This window comes from Mustelus asterias, chromosome 22 (assembly GCF_964213995.1).
Source record: "Mustelus asterias chromosome 22, sMusAst1.hap1.1, whole genome shotgun sequence".
Taxonomy (NCBI): domain Eukaryota; kingdom Metazoa; phylum Chordata; class Chondrichthyes; order Carcharhiniformes; family Triakidae; genus Mustelus; species Mustelus asterias.
The window spans coordinates 57838129-57864545 of NC_135822.1; the positions used below are offsets into that span (position 1 = coordinate 57838129).

The 26417-nt window shown below is 43.7% G+C and overlaps 1 protein-coding gene across 1 annotated transcript in view; it reads right to left on the bottom strand.

Annotated features, from left to right (window-relative positions):
* polb (polymerase (DNA directed), beta) overlaps window positions 1-26417 on the bottom strand; it is a 112142-nt gene that overhangs the window by 49990 nt on the left and 35735 nt on the right. Inside the window, exon 11 of the mRNA XM_078239319.1 lies at window positions 18310-18396. Within this exon, the coding sequence (XP_078095445.1) occupies window positions 18310-18396 (87 nt within the window). The remainder of the gene's footprint in view (window positions 1-18309; window positions 18397-26417) is intronic.

The window sequence follows — 26417 nt, forward strand, 5'->3', positions numbered from 1 at the left end:
AAGGTTTATACCTGCCTTAAGAATTTTGTGCGGAGCAGGGAGAACGGGAAACTCTCCCATTCAGCAAATTATTCATTGGAATTTCATTAATAAGTATGAAAGATCTTATTTTGTAGTTGTATATATTCTGCTTATACCAGAAGTCTGTCAGAACACCACTGTGACTTGTAAAACAAAAAATGTTTTTCCAATGTTTGCTACTTTGTAGATTGAAGATCATTTGATTCTCTAGAGGGTTCTCATGGGACAAAGTGAAGTAGAGACTAATACTCACTTTCTATTTAAGAAAGTTGTTTTTGCTATACCCAGGCTCTATAAAAACTACTTTACATTGCCAGGCAAATCCCATGGTACAAGAACAGAAAGCAAACACTTGCATGTGCAGAAGCTCAAACACAGGTCGTTGTTGTATTTTGCAATTTTTCTGACCTATTGAATAGTGGGGGAAGGTCTGTGCAAGGCACAAACTATTGATCCTTCACTTGTCTTTAGATCATTGCAGAGGAGTGCTAAGAAGTCAGTCTGTCAGTGACCAGAAAGTGGCAATGTGCATCCCACGAGGTCCCAGAAAATAAGTGACCACTTTAGGTAGGTCACAGCACCTTTTTAAAGATGTGTTCATGAGATGAGGGCATCACCGGCAAGGGCAGCATTTATTGCCCTTTCCGAATTTCTTAACATGATTTTCTGCTATTTTCTTGAACCACTGAACTGCATGTCATGGTGTTTCCATGTGCCTACTACCCATGTCCTTCCAGGCAGTAGAAGTTGCAACTCTAGATGCTGCTGAAGAAGCCTTGGCGAATTGCTGCAGTGCATCTTGTAGATGGTCTAGTGTGACAGCAATGATGGAAGTGAACATTTACAGTGGTGGATGGGTTGGCAATCAAGCTTTGTCCTCGATGGTGCCGAGCATCTTGAGTGTTGTTTGAGCTGCACTCAAGAGAGGGAAAAGGCTTTGGGATGTCAGGTGGTAAGTCACCATTTGCTGTTTAACATATCCTGTGTTGCACCTTCAACAGATTGGCACTGTTTTTTTTAACGTATGCATTATGGTGCTCTTATCATGGTCTTCTGCACTCATCATTAAATTAAGATTGCTCACCTAGCTTGAAACTAATGTTATAGCAATTATAATACGATATGCCGTGTCTCAAAATTACACATTGTGGTGGTAAATAATACTAACACAATTCTGCAGCTGGTGATGGCCCACAGCAACTCATGGGAGCCCAGATTTAAGCTGCTAAATCTGTTCTGAATCTATCCTTTTTTAGCAGAGTGGTACTGGCACATCACACAATGGAGTGTATCCTCAGTATCCTCTCCATAAGGACTGTGCGGTGGTCACTCCTGCCACTACTGCCAAGGACAGGTGTATGTTAGGTTGATTGCTAAGGAAAAGGCTTTTCACTCAAGATGGCATCCCACCAGTTGTTTTTGATCCAGTCTGGTATGTCCTTAAGGACTTGGTCAGCTCATTTTTTGCAATTGCCACTTCAGTCCCCTGCGCAGACAATATTTAGTGTGCTTGCTGTCCTCAGTGCCTCCTCTAAATGCTATCATTGGCTGAGGGAGTGCAGTTGGTGATAATCAGCTCGATGTTTCCTTGTCCATGTTTGACCTTGGGCATGCAGGTTAATGGGGTCTTGCGTAAATGTTGAGGGCTCCCAAGGACCCTTCCTCCTGACTGTGTACCACTGCGTTACCCATGGCTTAAATTGGGAGAGGGGAGTGTGCAGCGGGACCTGGGTGTCCTTGTGCACCAGTCGCTGAAGGTAAGCATGCAGGTGCAGCAGGCAGTAAAGGCGGCAACTGGTATGTTGGCCTTCATTGCGAGAGGTTTTGAGTACAGGAGCAGGGATGTTGTTGTTGCAATTATACAGGGCCTTGGTGAGGCCACACCTAGAGTATTGTGTACAGTTTTGGTCTCCTTTTCTGAGGAAGGATATTCTTGCTCTCGAGGGAGTGCAGTGAAGGTTTACCAGGCTGATTCCAGGGATGGTGGGACTGGTGTACGAGGAGAGATTGACTAGGTTAGGATTGTTTTCGCTGGAGTTCAGACGAATGAGGGGGGAATCTCAGAGACTTATAAAATTCTAACAGGACTAGGCAGGGTAGTTGCAAGAAGGATGTTCCCAATGGTGGGGGAGTCCAGAACCAAGGATCACAGTCTGAGTATTCAGGGTAGACCATTTAGGATAGAGGTGAGGAGTCTGTGGAATTCGTGACCACAGGAAGTAGTTGATGCCAAAACATTGAACGTATTCGAGAAGCGGCTGGATCTAGCACTTGGGGTGAATGGGATCAAAGGTTACGGGGAGAAAGCAGGATGAGGCTATTGAGTGGGATGATCAGCCATGATCATAATGAATGGCAGAGCAGGTTTGAAGGGCCATATGGCCTCCTCCGTCTCCTATCTTCGATGTTTCTATGATGGATATGTCCTACCGGTGGAACAGAACATGGCCATGATCAGATTCTGAGATGTAGGCTGAAAAGTACAATTCAGTGAGAATGACGACATCAGGCTGTTGTTTGAGTAGTAGTTTGTGCAACAGCTTTCCCAACTTTAGGTGGACCAAAAACACTTTGCTGGGGAACTATAGGAATTGATTCCTGGGGCTACAATGCCTGCCCTCTGAAAATCATCGCCATCTTTCTTGTGTGCCTCTGCACCATGTCGGAGAGTAGCAAATGGAAGATTTTCCCTTTGGCATCACTGAATTCAGTTTTGGCTCATTGATGCCATATCCAACCGGATGATGCCATGATGTGATGGGCAGCTACTTTTTTAAAAATTCATTTCTGGGACACGGACATCGCTGGCTGGCCAGCATTTATTACCCATCCCTAGTTGCCCCTTGAGAAGGTGGTGGTGAGCCGCCATCTTGAATCTCTGCAGTCCGCGTGCTGTGGGTTGACCCACAATGCCGCTAGGGAGGGAATTCCAGGATTTTGACCCGGCGACTACGAAGGAACGGCCGATATATTTCCAAGTCAGGGCGGTGAGTGGCTTGGTGTGGAATTTTCAGGTGGTGCTGTTCCCATGTATCTGCTGCTCTTGTCCTTCCAGATGGAAGTGGTCGTGGGTTTGGAAGGTGCTGTCTAAGGTTCTTTGGTGAATTGCTGCAATGAATCTTGTAGATAGTACACACTGCTGCTACTGAGCGTCGGTGGTGGAGGGATTGAATGTCTGTAGATGTGGTGGCGTCAAGCTTCTTGAGTGTTATTGGAGGGGCACCCATCCAGGCAAGTGGAGAGTATTCCATCACACTCCTGACTTGTGCCTTGTGGTGGATAGGCTTTGGGGAGTCAGGAGGTGAGTTACTCATCGCTGTATTCCCAGCCTCTGACCTGCTCTTGTAACCACTGTGTTTACGTGGTGAGTCCAGGTGAATTTCTGGTCAATGGATGTTGACAGTGGGGAATTCAGTGATGGTTACACCATTGAATGTCAAGGGGCAATGGTTAGAGTGTCTCTTTTTGGTGATGGTCATGAACACTGCTGCACTTGAACATGGGCTGCTTCAGTATCCGGGTTGCTGCAAATGGTGCTGAACATTGTGCAATCATCCCCACTTCTGACCTTATGACGGAGAGAAGGTCATTGATTGAAGCAGCTGTAGATTGTTGGGCCAGGACACTATCCTAAGGGACTCCTGCAGAGATGTTCTGGAGCTGGGATGACTGGCCCTCCACAACCACAACCATCTTCCTATGTACCAGGTATGACTCTAACCAGCGGAGTGTTTGCCCCCTGATACCCATTGATTCCAGTTTGGCTCGGGCTCAATGATGCCACACTCGGTCAAATGCGGCCTTGTTGTCAAGGGCTGTCACTCTCACCTCACCTGTGGAATTCAGCTCTTTCGTCCATGTTTAAACCAAGGCTATAATGAATTCAGGAGCTGAGTGACCCTGGCGAAATGCAAACTGGGCGTCACTGAGCAGTTTAATGATGTACAGGTGCTGCTTGATAGTTGACAACCCCTTCTATCACTTTACTGATGATTGAGAGTAGATTGATGGGGCGGTAATTGTCCTGCTTTTGGTGTTCAGGACATACCTGGGCCATTTTCCACATTGTTGGGTAGATGCCAGTGTTGTAACTGTACTGGAAGAGCTTGGCTAGGGGAGCGGCAAGTTCTGGAGCACAAGTCTTCAGTACTGTTGCCGGAACAAACCTCTTGTTTGTCATTCAGCACTTGGAGCCAAATCTGGATCAAAGCTGTGATGGATCTTGATTGTTCCAGGAGAACCTGTCCTGAATGTCAATTCCTTATACAGATGTTGAGTCTTTTCAACACCACTGTAATATTCAGTAAAGCAGGCAACCTATGTACACTTGAATAAACATAATGGATTATGAGATCTTTAGTCTGTGTCTACTGGCTGTAAGAATCATGAATAGAATGGGTTCAGGCAGCCACATTCTTGTCCCTTATACTCCAGTTACACAGCTTAAAACGAATTATTGTGTGGCAGGTCTGCAGAATAACTGATTTTCCAGGTCTTAGTGCCAAGCAATTTGTACAAGATATTCTATCATTCCCAGAAAATACAGCCGCAGGCAAAGCATTTCATAAAACCTCTTCCCCAACCCACAAGGGCTTCAGAGTTCAAAGTCACAATTAAAGCAATTACCAGCCCAAAATGAGGCCGGGAGTCAGAAGGGTGAAGCCTCCTGCTTCCTTATACAGCATGCCATTAGCAGACTTTGGAGAAACCACATCCTGCAGTTTAGTTTCCGACTCTGAAAGCCCTTCTTATCTATATGGTGTGTCATACTCAGATCTTCATCACTGCTGCAGGCATATCATGCCTACAGAACAAAGACTGGCATAGTTACAGATTTAAGGTTTATAGCCTCCCTACATCTTTGTTTCAAAAATCTACACCCACCCCTCATCAATCCATAGCATCATACATTTTGCAAGAATAGACAGGGGTGGTTTGATCTTCAATCTGCGATGTTCATGATAAGAGCTCCTCAGGTAGCCCAGTAGACAAAGTCATCGTCAGGATGATGTGTGGCTTGGGGAGTACTCTCAGGTGGTGACATTCTCTTGCCCTTGTCTTTCTAGTGGTCAAGATTTGCAACTTTGGAAGGTACTGTTGAAGGAATCTTAAAAGTTTACTTATTAGTCACAAGTAAGGCTTACATTAACACTGCAATGAAGTTACTGTGAAATTCCCCTAGTCGCCACTTCCGGCGCCTGTTTGGGTCAATGTATCTAATCAGCACATCTTTCGGACTGTGGGAGGAAACCGGAGCACTCGGAGGAAACTCACGCAGACATGGGGAGAACGTGCAAACTCCACACAGACAGTGACCCAAGCCGGGAATTGAACCCGGGTCCCTGGCGCTTGAGGCAGCAGTGCTAACCACTGTGCTACCATGAGTTACTGCTACCACTGTGCATAAGTGGTGAAGTGAACAAATGTTTAATGTGGTGGATGGGGTGCCAATCAAGAAAGGTGCTTTAACAGAGATATATCAAGCACCTTGAGTGTGGTCAGAGCTGCGCTCACCCAGGCTAGCAAGGGGTTTTCCTCATTACTTGTGCCTAGTAGATGATGTTCAGGCATTGGGGAGTCAGGATGTGAGTTATTTGCCACAGAACTGCCAGCCTCTGACCTGCTCTTGTAGCCACAGTACTCATATGGTTAGTCCAGTTAGTTTCTAGTCAATTCTCAATTTTGTTTGGGATTTTGGAAGAGGACACTGAACAGAAAATAAATATTCTCCAGATAGATCACATTGACTCATATACAAATAGGTAGTGGAAGAGGATGGCAGCAGATCAGCTACAAGTGCACCTTGGTACTAATGGAGGAGTTTCAGAGGACCAAAAGATGGGGAGGGAGGGAAAGAGGTGAATAGAAATAATTTTTAAAAAAAATTTCTTGAACTTGTCCTTCACGATTGTCAGGGTTGCCCATAGGTTTTTTAAAATTTTAATGAATTACCACTGATTTTCTACTTGCATTGATTCAAACATACAAATAGGAGCAGAGCCATTTGATCCCTCAAGCCTGATCCGCCATTCAATAAGATCATGGCTGATCTGTATGTGTAAAGTTCCACATTCCCTGATAAGCTTTGATTCCTTTGCCCGACAAGAACCCACCTCCGATTTAAAGATACTCAGTGACCCTGCTTCCATTGTCTTCTGAGGTTGAGAGTTCCAAAGTCGCACAACCCTCAGAGAAATCTCCTCGTCTCTGACCTTTAAGGATGACCCCTGATTTTAAAACAATTCCCCTTCATTCTGGACTCGTCCACAACAGGAAACATCCTTTCAATTCCACCCTATCAATACAGTTCAGGATCTTATGTACTAGCCAACCCTCACGATTCAAGTGCACTCTAGTGGAAACAAGCCCAGCCTTTCCAACCTATCCTCACAAAACAACCTGCTCATTCCAGGTATCAGCCTGGCAAACCTCCTTTGAACCACTTCCAACGCATTTGCATGTTTCCTTAAATAGGGAAACCAAAACCGCACACAATGGGTGGAATTTTACGAGACTGAAAATGGGAGTGTTCCAGATCTATTTTTGGGACACGTTTTCACTCCCGATCTTATGCACTCTATCCATAAAAAAACAGGCAAGTCAGTTTCTAGCCAGAGAGGCTGTGGGCGGAAGTTAACTCCCCAGACAGCCTGTAGAAGGAGGGATTGGGCATCTACAGACCTCTGGTGCACATGTGCATTAACAGTAGCAGGGAGAGAGAAGGGAAAGCTGTCAGGCCCCTGCTACTGCAGGCAGCCTCAAACAGCAAACACCAACCCCTCCTGCAATCACAGGGTCCATGACCCAAGATGCAGCCTGCAACCACCCCCCCACCTCCCTCCCCGGCGCCCAGACCGATCGCGGTCTCGCCGCCCAGACCGGGTAGCAGCCCCCCCCTCCCCCACCGATCACATGCAGAGTTGCAGTGGACCCCCCCTCACCCCATTGGCTTGCCCCCATTGGCCCTGCCCCATAGGCCTTATCCCCATAGGCCCTGCTCCATGGCACTGCCCAGTGGGCATTGCCCAGGTGCTCAGTGGGCATTGCCCAGGTACCAGGGTGACACTGCCAATCTAGCATTGCCCAAGGGGCACCCCTGGCTTGCATTCGGCCTTCCCGGGGGGCCTCAATGGCCTCTGGTTTCACCGGCGAGGCCAACACGACTGTTCCCCCTTCACGGGGAGCAGGTGTTTTTCTCGCCGGAGAGAACTTCTCCCAATGAGGCCATAAAGGCAAGCGAGCCTGGACGATTAGCGCCGGGCTCGCTAAACACATTGAAATCAACATTTGAATAAAGTTCAATCAATTGACCAGCCCCTCGCCCATTTCTGGCACGTGGCTGACTGTGCCGGAAATCCGGGTGTTGTAAAATCACGGTCAATGTGAAAACCGGTGCCATTTGTGCGAGCTGCTTTACGCCCAATTTTACTGCATTTTCCTGCCACAAAACAGGCATAAAGCGGCCACAAAATTCCATATCGAGATGCAGTCTCATTAACATCCTGTACAACTGAAGCATAACATCCTTACTTTCATGTTAAACTCCTCTCAGAGAAAGGAGAGCATTCCTTTGGCCTTCTTGATTACATGTTGCACCTGTATATTAAATTTTTTGTGCCTCATGCACAAGAACCCCTAAATCTCTCTGCACCTCGGCATCCTGCAGTTGTCCTCCAAGGAGTTGTGCTAATCTCCTTTTTTAAACGGACTTAAAGAAGTTTAAAATAAATAGGTTCGCAGTCGTGTTTGGAAAATGGGAATCTATTGCAAGTGCATTCAGCACTACATTAAGAAGTCTCACAACACCAGGTTAAAGTCCAACAGGTTTATTTGGAATCGCGAGCTTTTGGAGCACTGCTCCTTCACTCACCTGATGAAGAAGCGGCACTCCGAAACCTTGTGATTCCAAATAAACCTGTTGGACTTTACCCTGGTGTTGTGAGATTTCTTACTGTGCCCACCCCAGTCCAACGCCGGCATCTCCACTTCAGCACTACATGGAATAGGACCAAAATGTTTGATAGGCGTGCAGTGGCACATACATAATCAGTAATATCCTAGTTAGATTTGTTGCTACAACTTACATAGACACAGCCTCAGGCACCCCAGCAGCTGTACTGATCATTTGGCTTCCACTCCTCTCTTCCCCTCCATCAAGAAAAACAAAAATAAGAAATTCTCCCGGGAGCAGGTACCTTTTCTTTTTATGTTTTCAATAGATCATCTCCACGCCTTTGGGCCTGTAAGTAACATGACTTTCAAACCCTTTCAAATCATTATACAGTTGTAGAAGAAAATACAGCAAGAATGCCAGCAGATGTAATTGAAGAATCTGATGGATTATGAAACAGTTAGTCAATGACTTTGAATCTCGTTCATCTATCTACTGACTTTAAGGGTCTCATGAGAATTGAGTTTGGGCGTTGGTAATCCTATTTTGTAGCCATAAGTCTATACCATGAAACTGTCCCTCGTAGTGTGATTGAAAATGAGTGCTCGGAGAAAGCTGGCTTTCAAAATTGAAAAAGGATCACTCTTGCACAAGAGCGAACGCTGAAAATCTAAAATAAAAAGATCATTCTGATAAAAGCTGAAGGACCTCAGACGTTCACTCTGTTTTTCTCTCTCTGCATAAATGCTGCCAGACATTCTGAACATTCCCAGCACTTCTTGTCTTTATTTCACTCTAGAAAAGTTGGAATTCTCTTCTAAGTTTCTTTAAGGTTGTGTGAAGCGAGCTTTACTTGACAGCTAACCTGTACTGTAGAGGTCTGTGATTACTTAATACAAACATTGCTGCTGAATACTAACATTCCCACACTTGGAAACGCACAACACGTGGGGTGGCACAGTGGTTAGGACTGATGCCTCACTGCGCCAGGGACCCCGGTTCAATTCCGGCCTCGGGTCACTGTCTGTGTGGAATTTGCACATTCTCCCCGTGTCTGCGTGGGTTTCCTCCAGATGCTCCGGTTTCCTCCCACAGTCCAAAGTTGTGCTGGTTAGGTTGATTGGCCACAGTAAATTGACACTAGTGTCAGGAGGGGATTAGCAGGGTAAATACCGGGGTTTCGTGAATAGGGCCTGGGTGGGATTGTGGTCGGTGCAGACTCGATGGGCTGAATGGCCTCCTTCTGCACTGTAGGGATTCTGTAACTTCACACGAATTAAAATATTTAAAATGACTTCTGGTTCCAGCAGAATGCTACCCTCAGTGCTCACTATTTAGTTCTCAGGATTATTCATTCGTAGATCAGAAGGGTAAATTTTAATCTGTAATGACAAACTGAAAACAGTAGTTTGGACACTCAAGATATACCCCCACTTCTGGTCATTTCAATAGAAAATGAGAGAGATAGTGGAGTTTATAGCGGAATCTTAGCCACAACTGTCAGTTTCCCCTCGACATTACAAGTTAAGTCTTGCCATGTTGTTTTTAGTTCTGATGAAAGTTGAGTATTACTCTGCCTTCTCTTGACAGATGCTAGATGAACATCCAGCATTTTCTGGTTCTATCCAGGTAGTCCCATTATGTACTGGTTTCATAAAGTAGTTACAAAGCATGGCAATGAGCTTCAAACATATTTTTGTGTCCTTTGCTTTAGGTTCATGGATGACCTTGTTTAAACAAATAGCAATACGTTCCTTAAACCAAGAGCATGAAGCAATCTGCTGTTATACCGAGACGTTAATTTGGCTTCCTCATCCAACAGGCAACAGAAATTTTAAGAAGCATCTGTAGCTCAACAAACAGTCTGCAGAATTTCCAAACAGACTGGAAATATTTATGAAGCAAAAACATCAGAAATAAAAATGCTTCCATTGCAGAAGATCATAAAACACTTGAAGGTTTGACAACAAAAGCCATAAAAATACTCAATTACTGTTCCTCCGAATGTGGACACTAGTGGGGCGAAAAGTGAGGACAAGGGGGGCCCTATCATGATTCTGGGAGGGAGGGCAAAGATGTGGGAGATGGGTTGCCCTGTCAACCACAGTTGGGGAGGGTTGGGGGGTTCAGGAAAAAGGAATACATGTCAGAAGCACTGTTTTAGAAGGCATTATTTTGGTGATCATCGTCTACCATTTCTACCAACTCCAAACACATCTCTTCAACACCATCCCCCTCCCCATATCAGCATTCCCCAGGGACTGTTCCCTCCATGGCACTGTGGTCCATTCCTCCATCACACCTCCCCCCCACCCCTCCCGATTCTTCATCCCCTGCCCACGTCCTTCTTATGCAATCGCAGAAGGTGCAACACCCGCCCCATGCCCTCCTCACCCCTCACCGTTCAAGGCCCCGAATACTCATTTCAGGTGAAGCAACATTTCCCTTCACCTCCTTCAATTTGGTCTACTGTATTCACTGCTCCCACTGCAATCTCCTCCACATTGACGAGACTAAATGCAGACTTGGTGACTGCTTTGCGAAACATCTTTGATCAGTCCGCAAGCATGAGCCTGACCTTCCTGTCACTTGCCATTTCAACTCCCTATTTTGCTCTCATGTCCACATGTCCATCCTTGGCTTGCTGTAATGTTCTAGTGAAGCCCCACACAAACTGGAGGGCACATTGAGGAGTCTCACAACACCAGGTTAAAGTCTAAGGTCTAATTTAAGTCTAAAGTCTAACAGGTTTATTTAGAATCACGAGCTTTCGGAGCGCTGCAGCACTCCGAAAGCTCGTGATTCCAAATAAACCTTTTGGACTTCAACCTGGTGTTGTGAGACTTCTTACTGTGCCCACCCCAGTCCAACGCCGGCATCTCCACATCACAAACTGGAAGAACAGTACTTCATCTTCCGATTTACAGCCTTCCGGACTCAACATTGAATTCAACAACTTCAGTATGTAAAATTGCTCTTCCATCTTGGCCCCCTTTTTTAATCCAAAAAATGTTTCATCCCCACGCACCCACCCACCTGTCACTTGTTTTTAAGTTTTGCTTTCACACAGCACTGACTTTTGTTCTGCTACTCTCACATTCTGCTATCTTACCATTAATGCCACTATCAGCGCCTTCTCTCATCCTTAACACTATCACAGAATCATAAAATCATAGAATCCTACAGTGCAGAAGGAGACCATTCGGCCCATCAAGTCTGCACTGACCACAATCCCACCCAGGCCTTATCTCCATGTATTTACCCTAGCTAGTCCCCCTGACACTAAGGGGCAATTTAGCACTGCCAATCCACCAACCCACACATCTTTGGACACTTAACATTTCCTTTGTCTTATGCCCAAAACATATTTCTCAAAATCTCTCCTTGCTCCCATCCTTCCCTGATCTTCTACTTTACTCCACTAGCTCCACCCCCTCTTAAACAGTTTAAAATCTGTCACATTTTCCCCTCTCAAGATCTGAAGAGTTGAAATGATAACTCTTGTTTCTATCTCCACAGATGTTACCAGACCTGCTGAATTTTCCCAGCACTGTTAGAGGAATTTGAAATATCCTGGGATTAAAACACTGAGAAAAACTATTAAAACAGAGTGGACTAACTTAGGATAAGAATCACAGACTGCCTTATATATATTACAGAGGTGCTGTCTGCATAGAAACACATATAACCACAGTTAGAGGATTTAAACATGAATTTCTGAAAGAGTCTTATTGAACAGGCATACATCTTGGCTAACGGCACAAGGTTCTAAGGCATCATGGGAAATAAGCCATAAAAGTGAACCACATTCCCTATTCCTTATACACACATAGAAGCATAGCTCTTATCGGTATGGGACCAGACAGCTCAGTGAAAGAGACATTTACTGAACAAGGGAAAGCTAGTGGTTCCAGACAGCTCAATGAATAGGCAGAGTCTTCAACCAGATATGAGAGAGTCGGGAACTGGAAATAGCTGGCCATGGGAAAGTCAGGGAGTAACCCACTAGGACTTATTGTTCCCATGCTATCAGAGAATATCTGTAATTGGTCAAGGTATATGACATTTACTAATGATGATTGACCTGTATTAATGATGATTGGCTCATGACGAGCCAGAGGGTGGGTAAAATGTCTTTTGGAAAATGTATAATTATAATGCCACCATGATGTAACTTCAGAGAAGTGTTGGACTGCCCAGCTCCTTCTCTCCCAGCGTGCGTTAGTCAATAAAGAGCGTCTTTCACCAGGATACTGTGGTTGCGAGTCTTTGTATTAGCTAAAGTTGAGCTCAATACTTAGCCTCTGAAGAAACCCCTACAAACACCTTCTGTTTTTATTTCAGATTTCCAGCATCTGCAGTATTTTGCTTCTACTTTAAAAGTCAAATTGGGCAAATATGGCTTACTTATTTGTTAAGGGAAAATCATGTTTAACAAACTTTGGAAATTTTGATGAGGTAACAAAAAGGTTGATGAGGTTAATGCTGTTGATGTGGTGTACATGAAGTTTGAAAAGGTATCTGATACACTGCCGCAGAACAGAATAGTGGGCAAATTTACAGGTCATGGAACAAAAGGGACAGTAACAATATGGATGCAAAATTGGCTGAGTGACAGGAAACAGAGTGTAGTGGTTAATGGTTGCCTTTCAGACTGGAAGAAGGTTTATAGTGGAGTTCCCCAGAGGACTTCTGATATATATTCATGATTTGGACTTGGTATTTATGGGAACAATTTCAAAGTTTGTAGATTATATAAAACTTGCAAGTATTGTGAATTGTGAGGGGGAAGAGTGTAGAAATTCAGAAAGACAGGTTTGGTGGAATAGGTGGATAAATGGCAGAAGAAATTTAATAAAAGTGAGAAGTGATTCATTTTGGTAGGAAGAATGTGGAGAGACAAAATAAAAGAATACAATTTTAGAAGATGTCAGGGACATGGGTGTAAATGTGTATAAATCATTAAAGGAGGCAGGTTGAGAGCCTGGTTAATAAAGCATACATCATCCTGAATTTTATCAACAGGGGCATACAGTACAAAAACAAAGAAGTTATGTTAAACCTGCGTACAACATTGATTTGGCCTCAACTGGAATACTGCATCCGGATCTGGGCACCACTCTTTAGGAAGGCATTAGGGAGGCTGCAGAAAACATTCACAAGTAGGGATGAGGAACGTCAGTTTGGGAAAAATTAGGGACTGTTCTCCTTGGAGAAGAAAAGGTCGAGAGGAGATTTGATAGAGGCATTCAAAATCATGAGGGTTCAGGACAAAGTATACAGCGACAAATTGTTCCCATTGGTGGAAGGATTGAGAACCAGAGGGGGCAAATCTGAGGTAATTGGCAAAGAAAGCAATGGTAGTGTGAGGATTTTTTTTTTTTACACACAGAAAGTGGTTAGGATCTGGAATGCACTGCCTGATAGTGTGATGGGCGCTGGTTCAATCGAGGCTTTCAAGAGGGAATGGGATTATTACCCAAAAAGGAAACATGTGCCCAACTACAGGGAGAAGGTAGGGAGGGGCACTAAGTGATTTGCTCCTTCAGAGAGCCAGCACAGACACAACGGTCAAATGGCCTTCTTCTGAACTGTACCCACTCTCTGATTCAAATCACACTGAAACACTCATTGTTTCTCAGTGTAAAATCAAGTACTTTCTTAAATAAAAGGAATCTTTCAACACCCAACACCCCTCCTTTACATAAAGCAGTTAAAAATTGCTTTAATTACTTGACAGGTTAATTTGATCCGTGCTTACACAATACTAATCGTGTTTGTAATTCAATGCCCAAATTAATTTTGATGTTTATAAAAGGTGTACTTCACACCTCTTTAGGAGGAGTACAGTAACTGACTCAGGTTCTTAAAAGCCACTACAGTAGAGGGTGAACAGCTTCAGCAGGTGATGTTATGATCGTCTGAAACCAAGATGAATGAACAAACATCTGAAGTGTAAAACAGCCCTGTTCTGCCACTCCTACAGCTCCTCCATCACACCGTCAGGATACTTCAAAGGGGATAAAATAAAACAAGTGATTAAAAGTTCAAAACTTCTCTCAGATCAGGTGCAAGAACAGCACCAATTGAAAAGACAAAATGAAAGTGCCAAGGAGGCAATTTAAACTGAATAGTACTTGATTTCAAAGATCAAAATGAAAATTGAACTGCATCCTCTTGCACTCTTTAAGCAGAGCTGCAGATTGATTAATCAGTATTCAAACTTGTGCATATTTATGGTCTTTAGGAAACCACAAGAAGTCTCCGATTGTACCTTTATGGATGGTAGTTCATGTGCAAACATTGCAGGCCAAGGTGCTTTGAAAACAGGTGTACGGTGTCACGGACAAAACACTGTGAAGCTGCCCTGCATAAATAGCTACTTACATGATGCCTGCAGTTATATAAAATGTTTTGTCAAATGGAGGTTAAAGCTTTTGCCCATTGGTTGGTACACTTGCAGGAATGCTGAACTTCAAATCATACACAATCGAGAGCAATCAAAAACCCCTGCATGTGTGCCTGGTCAAAGAGCCACTTAAATGTTATAAATACCTTCATAGCTCATTGCAAACGTAGATTTATAATGGCTTAAGTGGCTATCTGGCCAGGTGCACAGATTATCTTGCAGGGTTTTTTTTTATTGTCCTTGACAGTGTAGCATTTGAAGTTAAACATTCCTGCAAATGTACCAACATCTGGGCAAAAGCTTTGACCACCCTTTGACAAAAAAAACTTCTGGCCAATAACATTTAAAATGTGACTTATAAAGTTATGCTTTAATAAATGTCAGATATGAGAAATGAAGTCAATCCCTTTCATATCCATAGCTCCATTAAGTCATCAGACAACTTCACTGCAACACATTTTTCTAAATTCATTACTTTTCTTTTGATAGAATGATAATGGCTAGATCCTTTGCCAATTGTTCTACAAAACCCTTCTGAAAGTGACTTCAACTGAAGCAACATTCCAAGACAAGGCTTGTCTTGTTGTATATTTCCCAAAATGTTTGCTCTCCTCAAAAAAAATGTATATCCAACTCCTTTTTTAAACTAGCAATACCACATGGCATTTATGTAAAGTCCTCAATATCCCATATTGCCTGTCTGATGTTTCCCTACAACAAAAATGTGTATTTATAGAGTGCCTTTAACGTCACAAGAAATGTCCCAAGACATTTCACAGGACCATTCTAAAATAATATTTGACCCCCACGTCACGTAAGAAGATAGTAGCGCTGAGAGATATGTTTTATAGGAATGTGGTAGAAAGGCAGTGAGGTTTAGGGTGGGAAATTAAGAGCTTGGCGTACAGGCAGCAGAATCAACAGCCACCAATGGTGGAACAATTAAAGTAAGAGTTTTAACAACACCAGGTTAAAGTCCAACAGGTTTATTTGGTAGCAAATACCACTAGCTTTCGGAGCCCTGCTCCTTCCTCCTGACGAAGGAGCAGCGCTCCAAAAGCTAATGGTATTTGCTGCCAAATAAACCTGTTGGACTTTAACCTGGTGTTGTCAAAACTGTTACTGTGTTTACCCCAGTCCAACGCCGGCATCTCCACGTCGGAACAATTAAAGTCAGAAACGCTCAAGAGGACAGACATTTCAAAAAGGTTGTGGAGATGGCGAAGATTACAGAGATAGGGAAGGGTGAGGTTTGAAAACAAGGATAAAACAATTAAAATCAAGGCATTTCTTAAATGGGAGGCAATGTAAGTCAGTAAGTGCAAGGCTAACAAGTGAACAGGATTTTGTGTGTGTTAGGACACAGGCAGCAGAGCTTTGGATCATCTCAAGTTTAGAAAACATAGAATGTGGGAGACAAAAGCAAAAAAATGCTAGAAAATCTCAGCAGGTCTGACAGCATCTGTGGGGAGAGAATAGAGCCAACGTTTCGAGTCTGGATGACCCTTCGTCAGAGCCCCAGCTCCATTCTCTCCCCACAGATGCTGTTGAACCTGCTGAGATTTTCCAGCAGTTTCCATTTTTGCTTCAGATTCCAGTATCCGCAGTATTTTGCTTTTATCATAGAATGAGAGAGGCTGGTCAGGAATGCATTGGAATAGTCAAGTCTATAGGAAACAGACATGGATGAGGGTTTCAGCAGCAAACAAGGTGAGGCAGAGCAGAATGCTCAAATCACAAGAGGAGGCCTTTCAGCCCTCCTGTTTCTGCTGAGTCGGGTGATGTTACAGAGTTGGAAATAGGCTGTCATAGTGATGGCTCAGATTGAGTATTTGAATGCTCAACTCAGAATTAAATATGACAACCAAGGATGCCAGCAGTCTGGTTCACCCTCAGACAGTTAGTCATCAGAGAGAGGGATGGAGGTGGTGGGTAGGGAGAGAAGTTTGTTGTGGTGACTGAAGGCCATGGCTTTGATTTTCCTATTACTGAATTAGGGGAGATTTCTGCCCATTCAGCACTGAATGTTGGACAAGTTAAAGACAGTGGAATAAATAGTGAAAGATTCATCCATGGCTTCTGGAAACCATCACTGCTCTATTAAAAGCTAAGAGGAGAGGATGCAGAAAAAAAATGTAAGCCTCCCATCTTTATGGCTCCAACCAGGAGTCAGTCATCAAACTTAGATATGGTTAGTGTTCTCTTTAACTCAGCAAGTTTATTCTGCAAAATACTGAGCCATGCAGAGCAGGAAGATACCAGAATGCTACAATTAACATCAACAGCCCTGGGTTTGATTGCAGGATCTCAAAGCCAGGTATCGCCAACAACCAGAGCCAAAAATGCTCGAGCTGGAGAACATCATATTCATACTCCATCCTGCATTGAAGGCAAGGTCTTAGCGTCCAAAACTAAAACACTGAAAATACTAAATGTTCAGTTTTCTTTGATTTTTGCTTTAAAAAAAAATGAAACAGGGATGAAGCAAAGATCAACTGCGGTCATTTTCTCAGTCGGGGTATTTGCTTCTGATCACTGTTCAATTACCCTTCCAGTGTGTGAACCAAGAGAGAGGAAGATCAGGCTCAGTTGTGATCTGCTCCAGTCCAGTCAGGCAGCAAGCCAATCTCATCATCTGGACCGCAACAAGTAAAATAGGTAAGATACTGGATGGTGACTGGCACATGTGGAACTGAACTTCAGACAATGTCAGCAACTTTGGAAGCATAAAGAAATTTGAGTGGAAAAATAAAATAAAACTAATTTGGAAATAAGACAAGAGGAAGAGGCTTTATTTTCCAAAGCCTGTCATTTTGTCCCTACATAATTTTCTCACACCAGGTAAATTAGTACAAAATATGATCCTCCAAGACATTTTACTGGAATTATTTTACTGCTGCTAACATTTTCTCGATATTTGTGAGGTCGTCTTTCCTTGTCCCACAGGGAGGCATGATGACACAGTGGTTAGCACTGCTGCCCTCAATTCCCGGCTTGGGTCACTGTCTGTGTGGAATCTGCACTTTCTCCCCGTGTCTGCGTGGTTTTCCTCCAGGAGCTCCGGTTTCCTTCCACAGTCTGAAAGACGTGCTGGTTAGGTGCTAAATTCTCCCTCAGTGTAACCCGACAGGCGCCGGAGTGTGGCGTGGATTTTCACAGTAACTTCATTGCGGTGCTAATGTGAGCCAACTTACATTAATAAACTTTAAACACTGATTTGGCATTGTGAAATTGCAATGCGTTTCAGGGCCAACATGGTAATGGCTTCAGATTTGTGTTATAAGACAATAGAACATAGAACATAGAACATTACAGCGCAGTACTGGCCCTTCGGCCCTCGACGTTACGCCGACCAGTGAAACCAATCTAAAGCCTCTCTAATCTACACTATTCCAATATCATCCATATGTTTATCCAATAACCATTTGAATGCTCTTAATGTTGGCGAGTCCACTACTGCTGCAGGCAGGGCATACGCCCTTACTACTCTCTGAGTAAAGAACCTACCTCTGACATCTGTCCTATATCTCTCACCCCTCAATTTAAAGCCATGTCCCCTTGTGTTAGCCATCACCATCCGAGGAAAAAGGCTCTCACTATCCACCCTATCTAATCCTCTGATCATCTTATATGCCTCTATTAAGTCACCTCTTAACCTTCTTCTCTCGAACGAAAACAACCTCAAGCCCCTCAGCCTTTCCTCATAAGACCTTCCCACCATACCAGGCAACATAGACTCATGAATGTTTAAAGCATTCATCTGAAATCCATTCCCCTACTATTTGAACAGTGATTTGTGATGTTTTTTTCAAATGAATTTTGACTGAAGTAGAAATCTATTGTGTGTAAGAAACATCTTTATTGTAGACAAAGCACTTCACAGGCAAAATATAGGAGAGAAAACATTTAAGCAAAGCTCTTAAGGGTCTGCATGTTCGCATTGTTCCATCATTTTTGAGATCAGTAGGAATAGGCAAATGTCACTTACCATGAATTTGGCATCTCCCTTGGAAAGTGTATTGGTGACAAAGTCTATTGCTTCCAGGCATTCCACAACTGGATTGAGAAGCTTTGGCTGAAATAAATCCAATATAAATGTCAGATCTATTGTGTATTCACTACATATAAATATTATTTATCACTACTACTACTGCACATTTTACATAACTGGTCCTGGAGAGCCTGGACTTGGGTAGTCACCATTCCCCAGATGTTTGTACTTTTTGAAACAACAATTGCCTTTGTGCCCAAGAGTTGAGGCTTATTTATCATGGAGGAAACATTTCACTTAATCCATTACTTTGCAATCATGCCAGAACTCATCTTGCACAGTGCTCCTCTTACTTCAAATTGTTCCCATCACTAGTACTTCACTCTAGTGCTAAACTACTCAAACACTAGTCCCTGCAGACACCATCCAGGTTTAGGAAGACAAGAACCTTCCCCTTTTTTTTTGCTGCGCTCTTGCCATAATTCCAGTGAACAGCTGGGAGAAATTTTTATTTCCCTATCATAACACGACTGGCATGCCAGCGCCAGCACTGATCACGCAGATTCAGCAAACGTCATTTGACACGATCAGCTGCACACGAAATTTTCAAGATTTTTTGGCGAAGTAAATACAGCAGGAGGTAAAGGGATTACAAGTGATTACATTAGAAAGACCATCAAGGTTTCCTGCATGTAGCTTTGAAATAACACAAATACGGCAGCTTGAGTCTCCCCAGCCAAAAATCGTGTTTAAGAATGTGGCTTTGCTCATGGATAAAAGACACCCGGGGAAAGAGGTCAAAATCAGGCTGAATATGTTCTTCAGAAGTATTTGGTTCAACTAAAAACACTTTTACAAATGCCTTTGCCATTTTGCTAAATTTGCAGTAATTTCTTTGATTGTTTTTGCGAAGGTTAAAAAGGATCTTGGGACAGGCAGCAGCAGAATACATTTTGTGGTGCAGTTCTAACAGGCTTCTGCGATCTTTACTTGGATATTCAGCCAAAAGAAAACACCTTAATTTAGCGTCACAAGTCGGCCTACATAACACTGCAATGAAGTTACTGTGAAAATCTCCTAGTCGTCACACACTCCGATTCCTGTTCGGGTACACTGAGGGAGAATTTAGCACCTAACCGGCACATCTTTCGGACCATGGGAGGAAACCAGAGTACCCCGAGGAAACCCACGCAGAAATGGGGAGAACGTGCAGATGGTGACCCAAGCTGGGAATTGAACCCGGGGTCCTTGGCACTGTGAAGGCAGCAATGCTAACCAATGTGCCACCATGCTGCCCTCTAATGACAGTTGCATGAATTTTAATTAAGCAGCTAACTTCAGTGCATCCAAGATTTGAGTGCTGACTGATATCTGTAAAAGCTCTTTCAATGATTCCTGAGCACCCCGACAGGATACGCGCCATCTCACTTCTATCCTGTGACCTCTCTTTTCCAAACACAAGTACAATCAATGCTTATCGAAATTTAGTCTGTTTTAATCTTTTGAGCTACAAATAGAGTGGCTTACTATTTTCATCAACCCGATTTTCACTTTGTCGCAATAAGAATTCACAAAATCATCTCCAACTCTAACCCATGCTTTGCCAGTCCCTCGGGACTGTGGAACCCACTATCTCCCAATATGTCCTTCATTGGCCCTCAGTGCAGTTTCACTGGTTACACTTTTGTGAAGCACAGCGGGATGCTTTGTCTATGCGACAGAACTCACACACAGACACACACAAGGTTGCTATTTCAGTCAAAATTCATTTGAAAAGATAGGGATAAAGAATTTTAAATTACATTGAGCGTAAAGAATACCCAGAAGCAAGTAATCATCAGCTATTTACATATCATAAACTTCAAAGCAAAATTTGAACAGTTCGTAACCACCCATGTCAGGAGTCAAAACTACAGCCTTGAAATCATTCCAACATATTCAATATTTAATGTGAAGTTGATGGGACACTGTTATCGCATTTTTGTTTGATTGCAGCTGTCACAGCAGCTTCCAGCAGTGAACACATTCTTTGTTAACATGCAATGATGTGCGATTAACTGCCATGGCTATGTTGACCGAAATGATGTGGAGATGCCGGCGTTGGACTGGGGTAAACACAGTCAGAAGTCTAACAACACCAGGTTAAAGTCCAACAGGTTTATTTCAACAGGTTGAAATAAACCTGTTGGACTTTAACCTGGTGTTGTTAGACTTCTTACTATGTTGACTGAAAGCCAAAGCCACTTACAGCCCACTTCTTTGATAGGGAGCATCCCCCCTGCACAGAAGACCGTTTACCCCGTCTATGTAATTCTCGCTCCACCTGCACCCCTCCATGTGGCCTCTACATCATTTCATTTGAATAGTGACGTGAAATTGACCATCACAATTACTCTAATCCTCTCCCTAATATTAACCGAGCTCACGCTGAACTTGCAACACTCCGTTTTCTCCAAGTGCAACCCTGGCAATTGTCATTAAACCTGCTGACAAGGGTGGTGCTGTTGTTCTCTGGCGACCACACCTCTCTAGCTTATGGCAACTCACTGACACCTCTTATTTTCTCTGGACCATGATCCCACCAGCGACTATCTCGTCATCATTTCCTAGACTATCACTGACCTCATCTCCTTTGTAGATCTTCCCCCAAAGTTTCAAATTGCATAGTCCCCAACCCTACACAGCCCTCTTCTAACTCCTTTCCAAGATCTGCAAACAGGACTCCCCATTAGACCCACCATTTCAATCTGTTCTTGCCCCGGGAAACCTGTATCTTCCTATCTCAACTCCACTTTATCACCCACCTATAGTCTTTTCCGATATACATTTATAAATCCTCGGACAACATCCATCACCTTTAACAGTTTCCAGTTTGCTAACCATCTCTGTTCACCATGGACGTTCAGTTCCTCTATCCCCATTTTAATTCTCTGTGCTACTCCCACTCTGATTTCTCTGGAATTGGCCTCATGCACTGTTCCCATGAAACTCAAGGAACACAACCTCACCTTTCGATTAGGCACTTTACATCCCTCCATACTCCACATGGAGTGCACAATCTCAGATCAGAAACGCCGCTGCCAGTTTTATGCGAGCAATGATTTTATTCTGATATAACACCTTCTCTAGATCCATTGTTCCTTCACATGTCTCATTATAATCCCCTTTTGCCTTACAGCATAATCCCTTTTGTTATTTGATCATTTTACCTTTCCTCCTGTCATAGACCTTCTCTTCTGTTCTTTCTTCACTGTTTCCCTCTATACTTGCTTAAAAACTGAGAACTTCTAACTTCTCACAGTTGCAGAAAGATCATTTACCTGAAACACCAACTCTGTTTCTCTCTCCACAGCTGCTGCCTGGCCTGCTGAGCATTTCCAACATTTTACCTTTCCATTACAGTCAATATAGTACTAGATTCACTACTTCATTTCTATTTCCTGTCAACGTTCTCTCTTGATAACATTGGGGCGAATTTTCCTGTTCCGCCCCCCGTGGGAATTGGAGCGCGTGAGGGACGGACCATGGAAAGGTTCGTTGGCCTCGGGCGGGATTTTCTGGTTTCGGGACGAGCGTGGGTGGTAAATCTCGCTGATAGACTTCAGCCCCAAAGGCATCTTAGCAAAGTGGCAATTCCTAATGCGTGACCTTAATCAGTTCCTCAGCAAGATGCATCATTGCCGAGTAACAGACACTCTCAGTTTTCTTGGGAGCATGTGGGCGACTTGTTTAAGAACACGGTTCTGAAGTTTTTTTGCGCAGCAGCAGTTACTTATGCCCAGCTTGTGGGGTAACTTTCTGCTTGCTACACAACCCCTCACTTTACCAGAATCACTGCTGCCAAGCCCAAACATTCAGCATTGGACTTTCAACAGCACTAGAGATTAGCAGCAGGAATCCATGTAATTATTTTTTCTGCCCTAAGAGACAAGGGACAGGTGAAGCACTTGCTTGCTCGTGCCAGCTAAAATAACCAAATGTAACACTCTCCAATCTGGGATTGACCTTGGCCTCCTTGTCTTAACAACTGAGCCAATAGCCTTCACTGCCTTTAGCAAAAACCTTTCTTCATAGAATCCCCACAGTGCAGAAGGAGGCCATTTGGCCCATCGAGTCTGCCCCGATAACAATCCCACCCAGGCCTTATGCTCGTAACCCCACATATTTACCCCGCTAATCCCTCCAACCTACGCATCCCGGGACACTAAGGGGCAATTTAGCACGGCCAATCCACCTAATCCGTACATCTTTGGATTGTGGGAGGAAACCGGAGCACCCGGAGGAAACTCACGCAGACACGGGGAGCACGTGCGAACTCCACACAGGCAGTGACCCAAGCCGGGAATCGAACCCAGGCCTCTGGAGCTGTGAAGCAGCAGTGCTAACCACTGTGTCACTGTGCCATCATGGTTTACTTATTAGTTTAACTTCAGGAACACGCAACTTGGTAAAAAATATTTTTTGTTTCTTGGGAGGTGATGGCCTAGTGATACTATTGTTAGACTATTAATCCAGAAACTCAGTTAATTTTCTGGGGACCTGGGTTCAAATCCCACCACGGCAGGTGGTGGAATTTGAATTCAATAAAAAAATTCTGGGATTAAGAATCTACTGATGACCATGAAACTGTTGTCGACTGTCGGAAAAAACCATCTGGTTCACTAATGTCCTTTCAGGGAGGAAATCTGCCGTTCTTACCCGATCTGGCCTACATGTGACTCCAGAGCAACAGCAATGTGGTTGACTCTCACCTGCTCTCTGAACAAGAGCAACTAGGGATGGGCAATAAATGCTGGGCCCAGCCAGTGACGCCCATGTCCCACGAATGAATAAAAAAAAAATTAGCATGGCGAGAAGCACAGCTGACACCAGAATTCCACTCAATCCGCAGCTGGCCACGATGGTGACTGGATTTTCAGATAACCATCAACCTCAAATTCCAGCTTTGTGCGTTCTGTAGGTTATAAGGTTTCAGAATACGTAGCTGCATTCAGGTTATTCTTAAATGAAGTTTGAATTGTTTTTCCACCGACTTGATCAGAAAACATCTGATCATATTCCTATGGGGAGGCAGTGGCGTAGTGGTACTTTCACTGGACTAGCAATCCAGGGACCCAGGGGAATGCTCCGGGGACCTGGCATGAATCCCAGCATGGCAGATGGTGGAATTTGAATTCAATAAAAAAATCTGAAATTAAAAGTCTGATGATGACCATGCAACAATTATCGATTGTCAGAAAAACCCATCTGGTTCACTAATGTCCTTTAGGGAAGGAAATCTGCCGTCCTTACCCGGTCTGGCCCACATGTGATTCCAGAACCACAGCAATGTGGTTGACTCTTAAATGCCCTTTTAAAAATGGTGTAGCAAGCCATTCAGTTTAATAAATACTGGCCCAGCCAGAGACGCCCACATCCCACAAACGAATTAAAAAAGATGTAGGCAGCTCCCTATTTTGACTGCCCCCTATTTTAAACGATGTTATACATTCTCAACACATGGCAAAGCAAAGAACCTTTTCCCAGTACAACTGAAAAGGTGTATAAAACTCATCCTGAAGAAGCACTGCTTGCAGGATTTATTTCCTAGAGGGAAGTATCTAACCTCGGTTTAATATTTCCACATGGCTGCATAATGAAGCACCCTGCTACAACATCCTTTTCGTACAAAGTAAATAGTGTTAAGTACAAATTAAGATTTTGTACAAACAAGTCACAAGATTCCACCCTCTCACTCCTCTGCAATTAACCCAACTTTTTCCAAGTCTGTGCCCTAAGGAGGGAAGACAGCGCCCTCTGCTGTTTTGTCAAGATAACACCCCAATCTGTCAAAAATGCAACCAAAAGTGAAAACGTTGGAAAATCTCAGCAGGTCTGGCAGCATCTGTAAGGAGAGAAAAGAGCCGACGTTTCGAGTCCAGATGCCCTTTGTCAAAGTCTAGATGACCCTTTTGGAGGAAACCGGAGCACCCGGAGGAACCCCACGCAGACACGGGGAGAACGTGCAGACTCCGCACAGATAGAGAACCAAGCCAGGAATCGAACCCGGGTCCCTGGCGCTGTGAGGCAGTAGTGCTAACCACTGTGCCACCCAAGTGCAGGAGACAGGCATCTGATTGCATGTTCATTGAAAGCGAGCAAGTTGATTTAATCCTTCAGAATTTATCCAGAGACTGTATGTTTGACACAGCTTTGCAAAGGCATCCTGAATTGCTCAACAATTTACTTCAGCATTAATGCTGTAGGGCCTTAGTACACATCTCTTCACTCTTTCAGTGAGAGTCTGATAAACAGTCCAGGGAAAGATGCCGCATGGAACAGAGATTGCCAGAGGTGCTTGATGAGAACACATCAAAGTCAAGAATCCACCCAGCAATGAAACTGATTATATCCAGTCCTGACACAGCTTTGACCATTGGGCCCTCTGGCCAATATTAAGTCTCCGTTGGAACAGCCATGTCACAAACACAGAGATTAGAATGTGCCCAGTACAAAACCAGAAGTACCCTAAATCATAAGACTGACAATTGCAGCCTATAAGGGGGTCATCAGTCAAACAAGATCTTTCATGTGAAGACAGCCATGCAGACAACCAAATCTAGGCTCCCTTCAGGTTGTTTCAGACCCCAAGGCTGATCAATAACCACATGGATTTGTGCAGGTTCTGAAAATGCTCAACTTAGATTTCCATACTTGCTACTATGTAAAAGACAGAGAAGACCCGGTAATGTTGCACGCACACGATCTCTCCCACTAGTGAGGGAGGCCATCAAGAATTTGTAATACTTTCTTGCATTCTTCATTCATGGATGTGGCTGGCACTGGCAAAGCCAGCATTTATTGCCCAGCCCTAAGTTTCCTCGAGACGGTGGTGGTATTTTTAGGTAGGGAGCCTCGAGAGATGTGACCTAACAATGATGAAGGAAGGGCAATACATTTCCAATTCAGAATGGTGCGAGACTTGGAGGCGGTGATCTCAAGCACCTTTAGGTTTTGGACAAAGAAGCATTGGCGAGTTGCTGCCATTCAGCTGCTGATTAGATACCATAGGAAAAAGTTTCATGACTCTCTTCTGCTCAGGTGTGGTATAGAAGCATGTACACCCTACCCCGAACATAATTACATTTATATTTGTTACAGTTGCCCTGATGGCGGTTTGAACTACAGATTTAAAAAGACTAAAAAGGTTGAGCTACAAAATGCATGCCTGCACACATTACAATTTCTTTCAATTGGAAAGTGCAACACTCGTATTCAACAGCGCTATTTTCAAAATGAGGCAGTTAGGCTTACAGTCTGACAATAGATTTCAGCCTCGGAGAGGATGGTCGAGTATAAAATAATGGTGTTATCATTCAGAACTTAATTCCCAGGTAGAATTTTTCCTGAGATAAGCTCATTTCGTACATGCCCATGTTTAATGCTTAATCTGACTTCATGTCACTAATTCACAGTCATTTGCTCATTGAAAAGTTTATCATCTCAAAATAGAGCAATTATTCTATGAAACCACAATGCTATTCTGCTCACCCCACCATTCTAATCGCTGATGTATCATTGCTGCTTTACCACTTAAATGGAAGACAGTAAAGAGTTGAAAACTCCTAAATTTCTTTCCAGTGGCTCAGGCGGTAGACACAGCCTGTAACTCAACCATACAGACAAGAAACACACCGTGGCTACAGCAGCAGCAAATTAACTCCCGTCACTCTAGGTTCTTAGTCCTTATTGTCATCTGTTGACCCACAGATGACAATCCGTGGCCACTAGGAAAGAAGAGATCCAACGCTCATCCGGGACATCAAATGGTCGTCTGCCAATGCTCTTCCCATAGAGCAAGGGAGAAAGTATTAGGAATTAAGCAGGCATCTCATCCTGCATCTGACAACCTCATAGCCACCAGCTGAAAAGCAGCGCAAACAAGCCATAGCTTCTCAACTTTCCAATTTTGTTCTTCTGAAGCTCCAAATCTATCAGTGCTACATTTTCTCCTGTGCCCTATATTTGCGCTGTGTTAAAGTGGAATTATGTCCCACTGTAAATGATTCTTTTCTGGACCATAAAATCTCTTTTACCTCCCTCAGTCTTCCTTTCTTCCAACAATC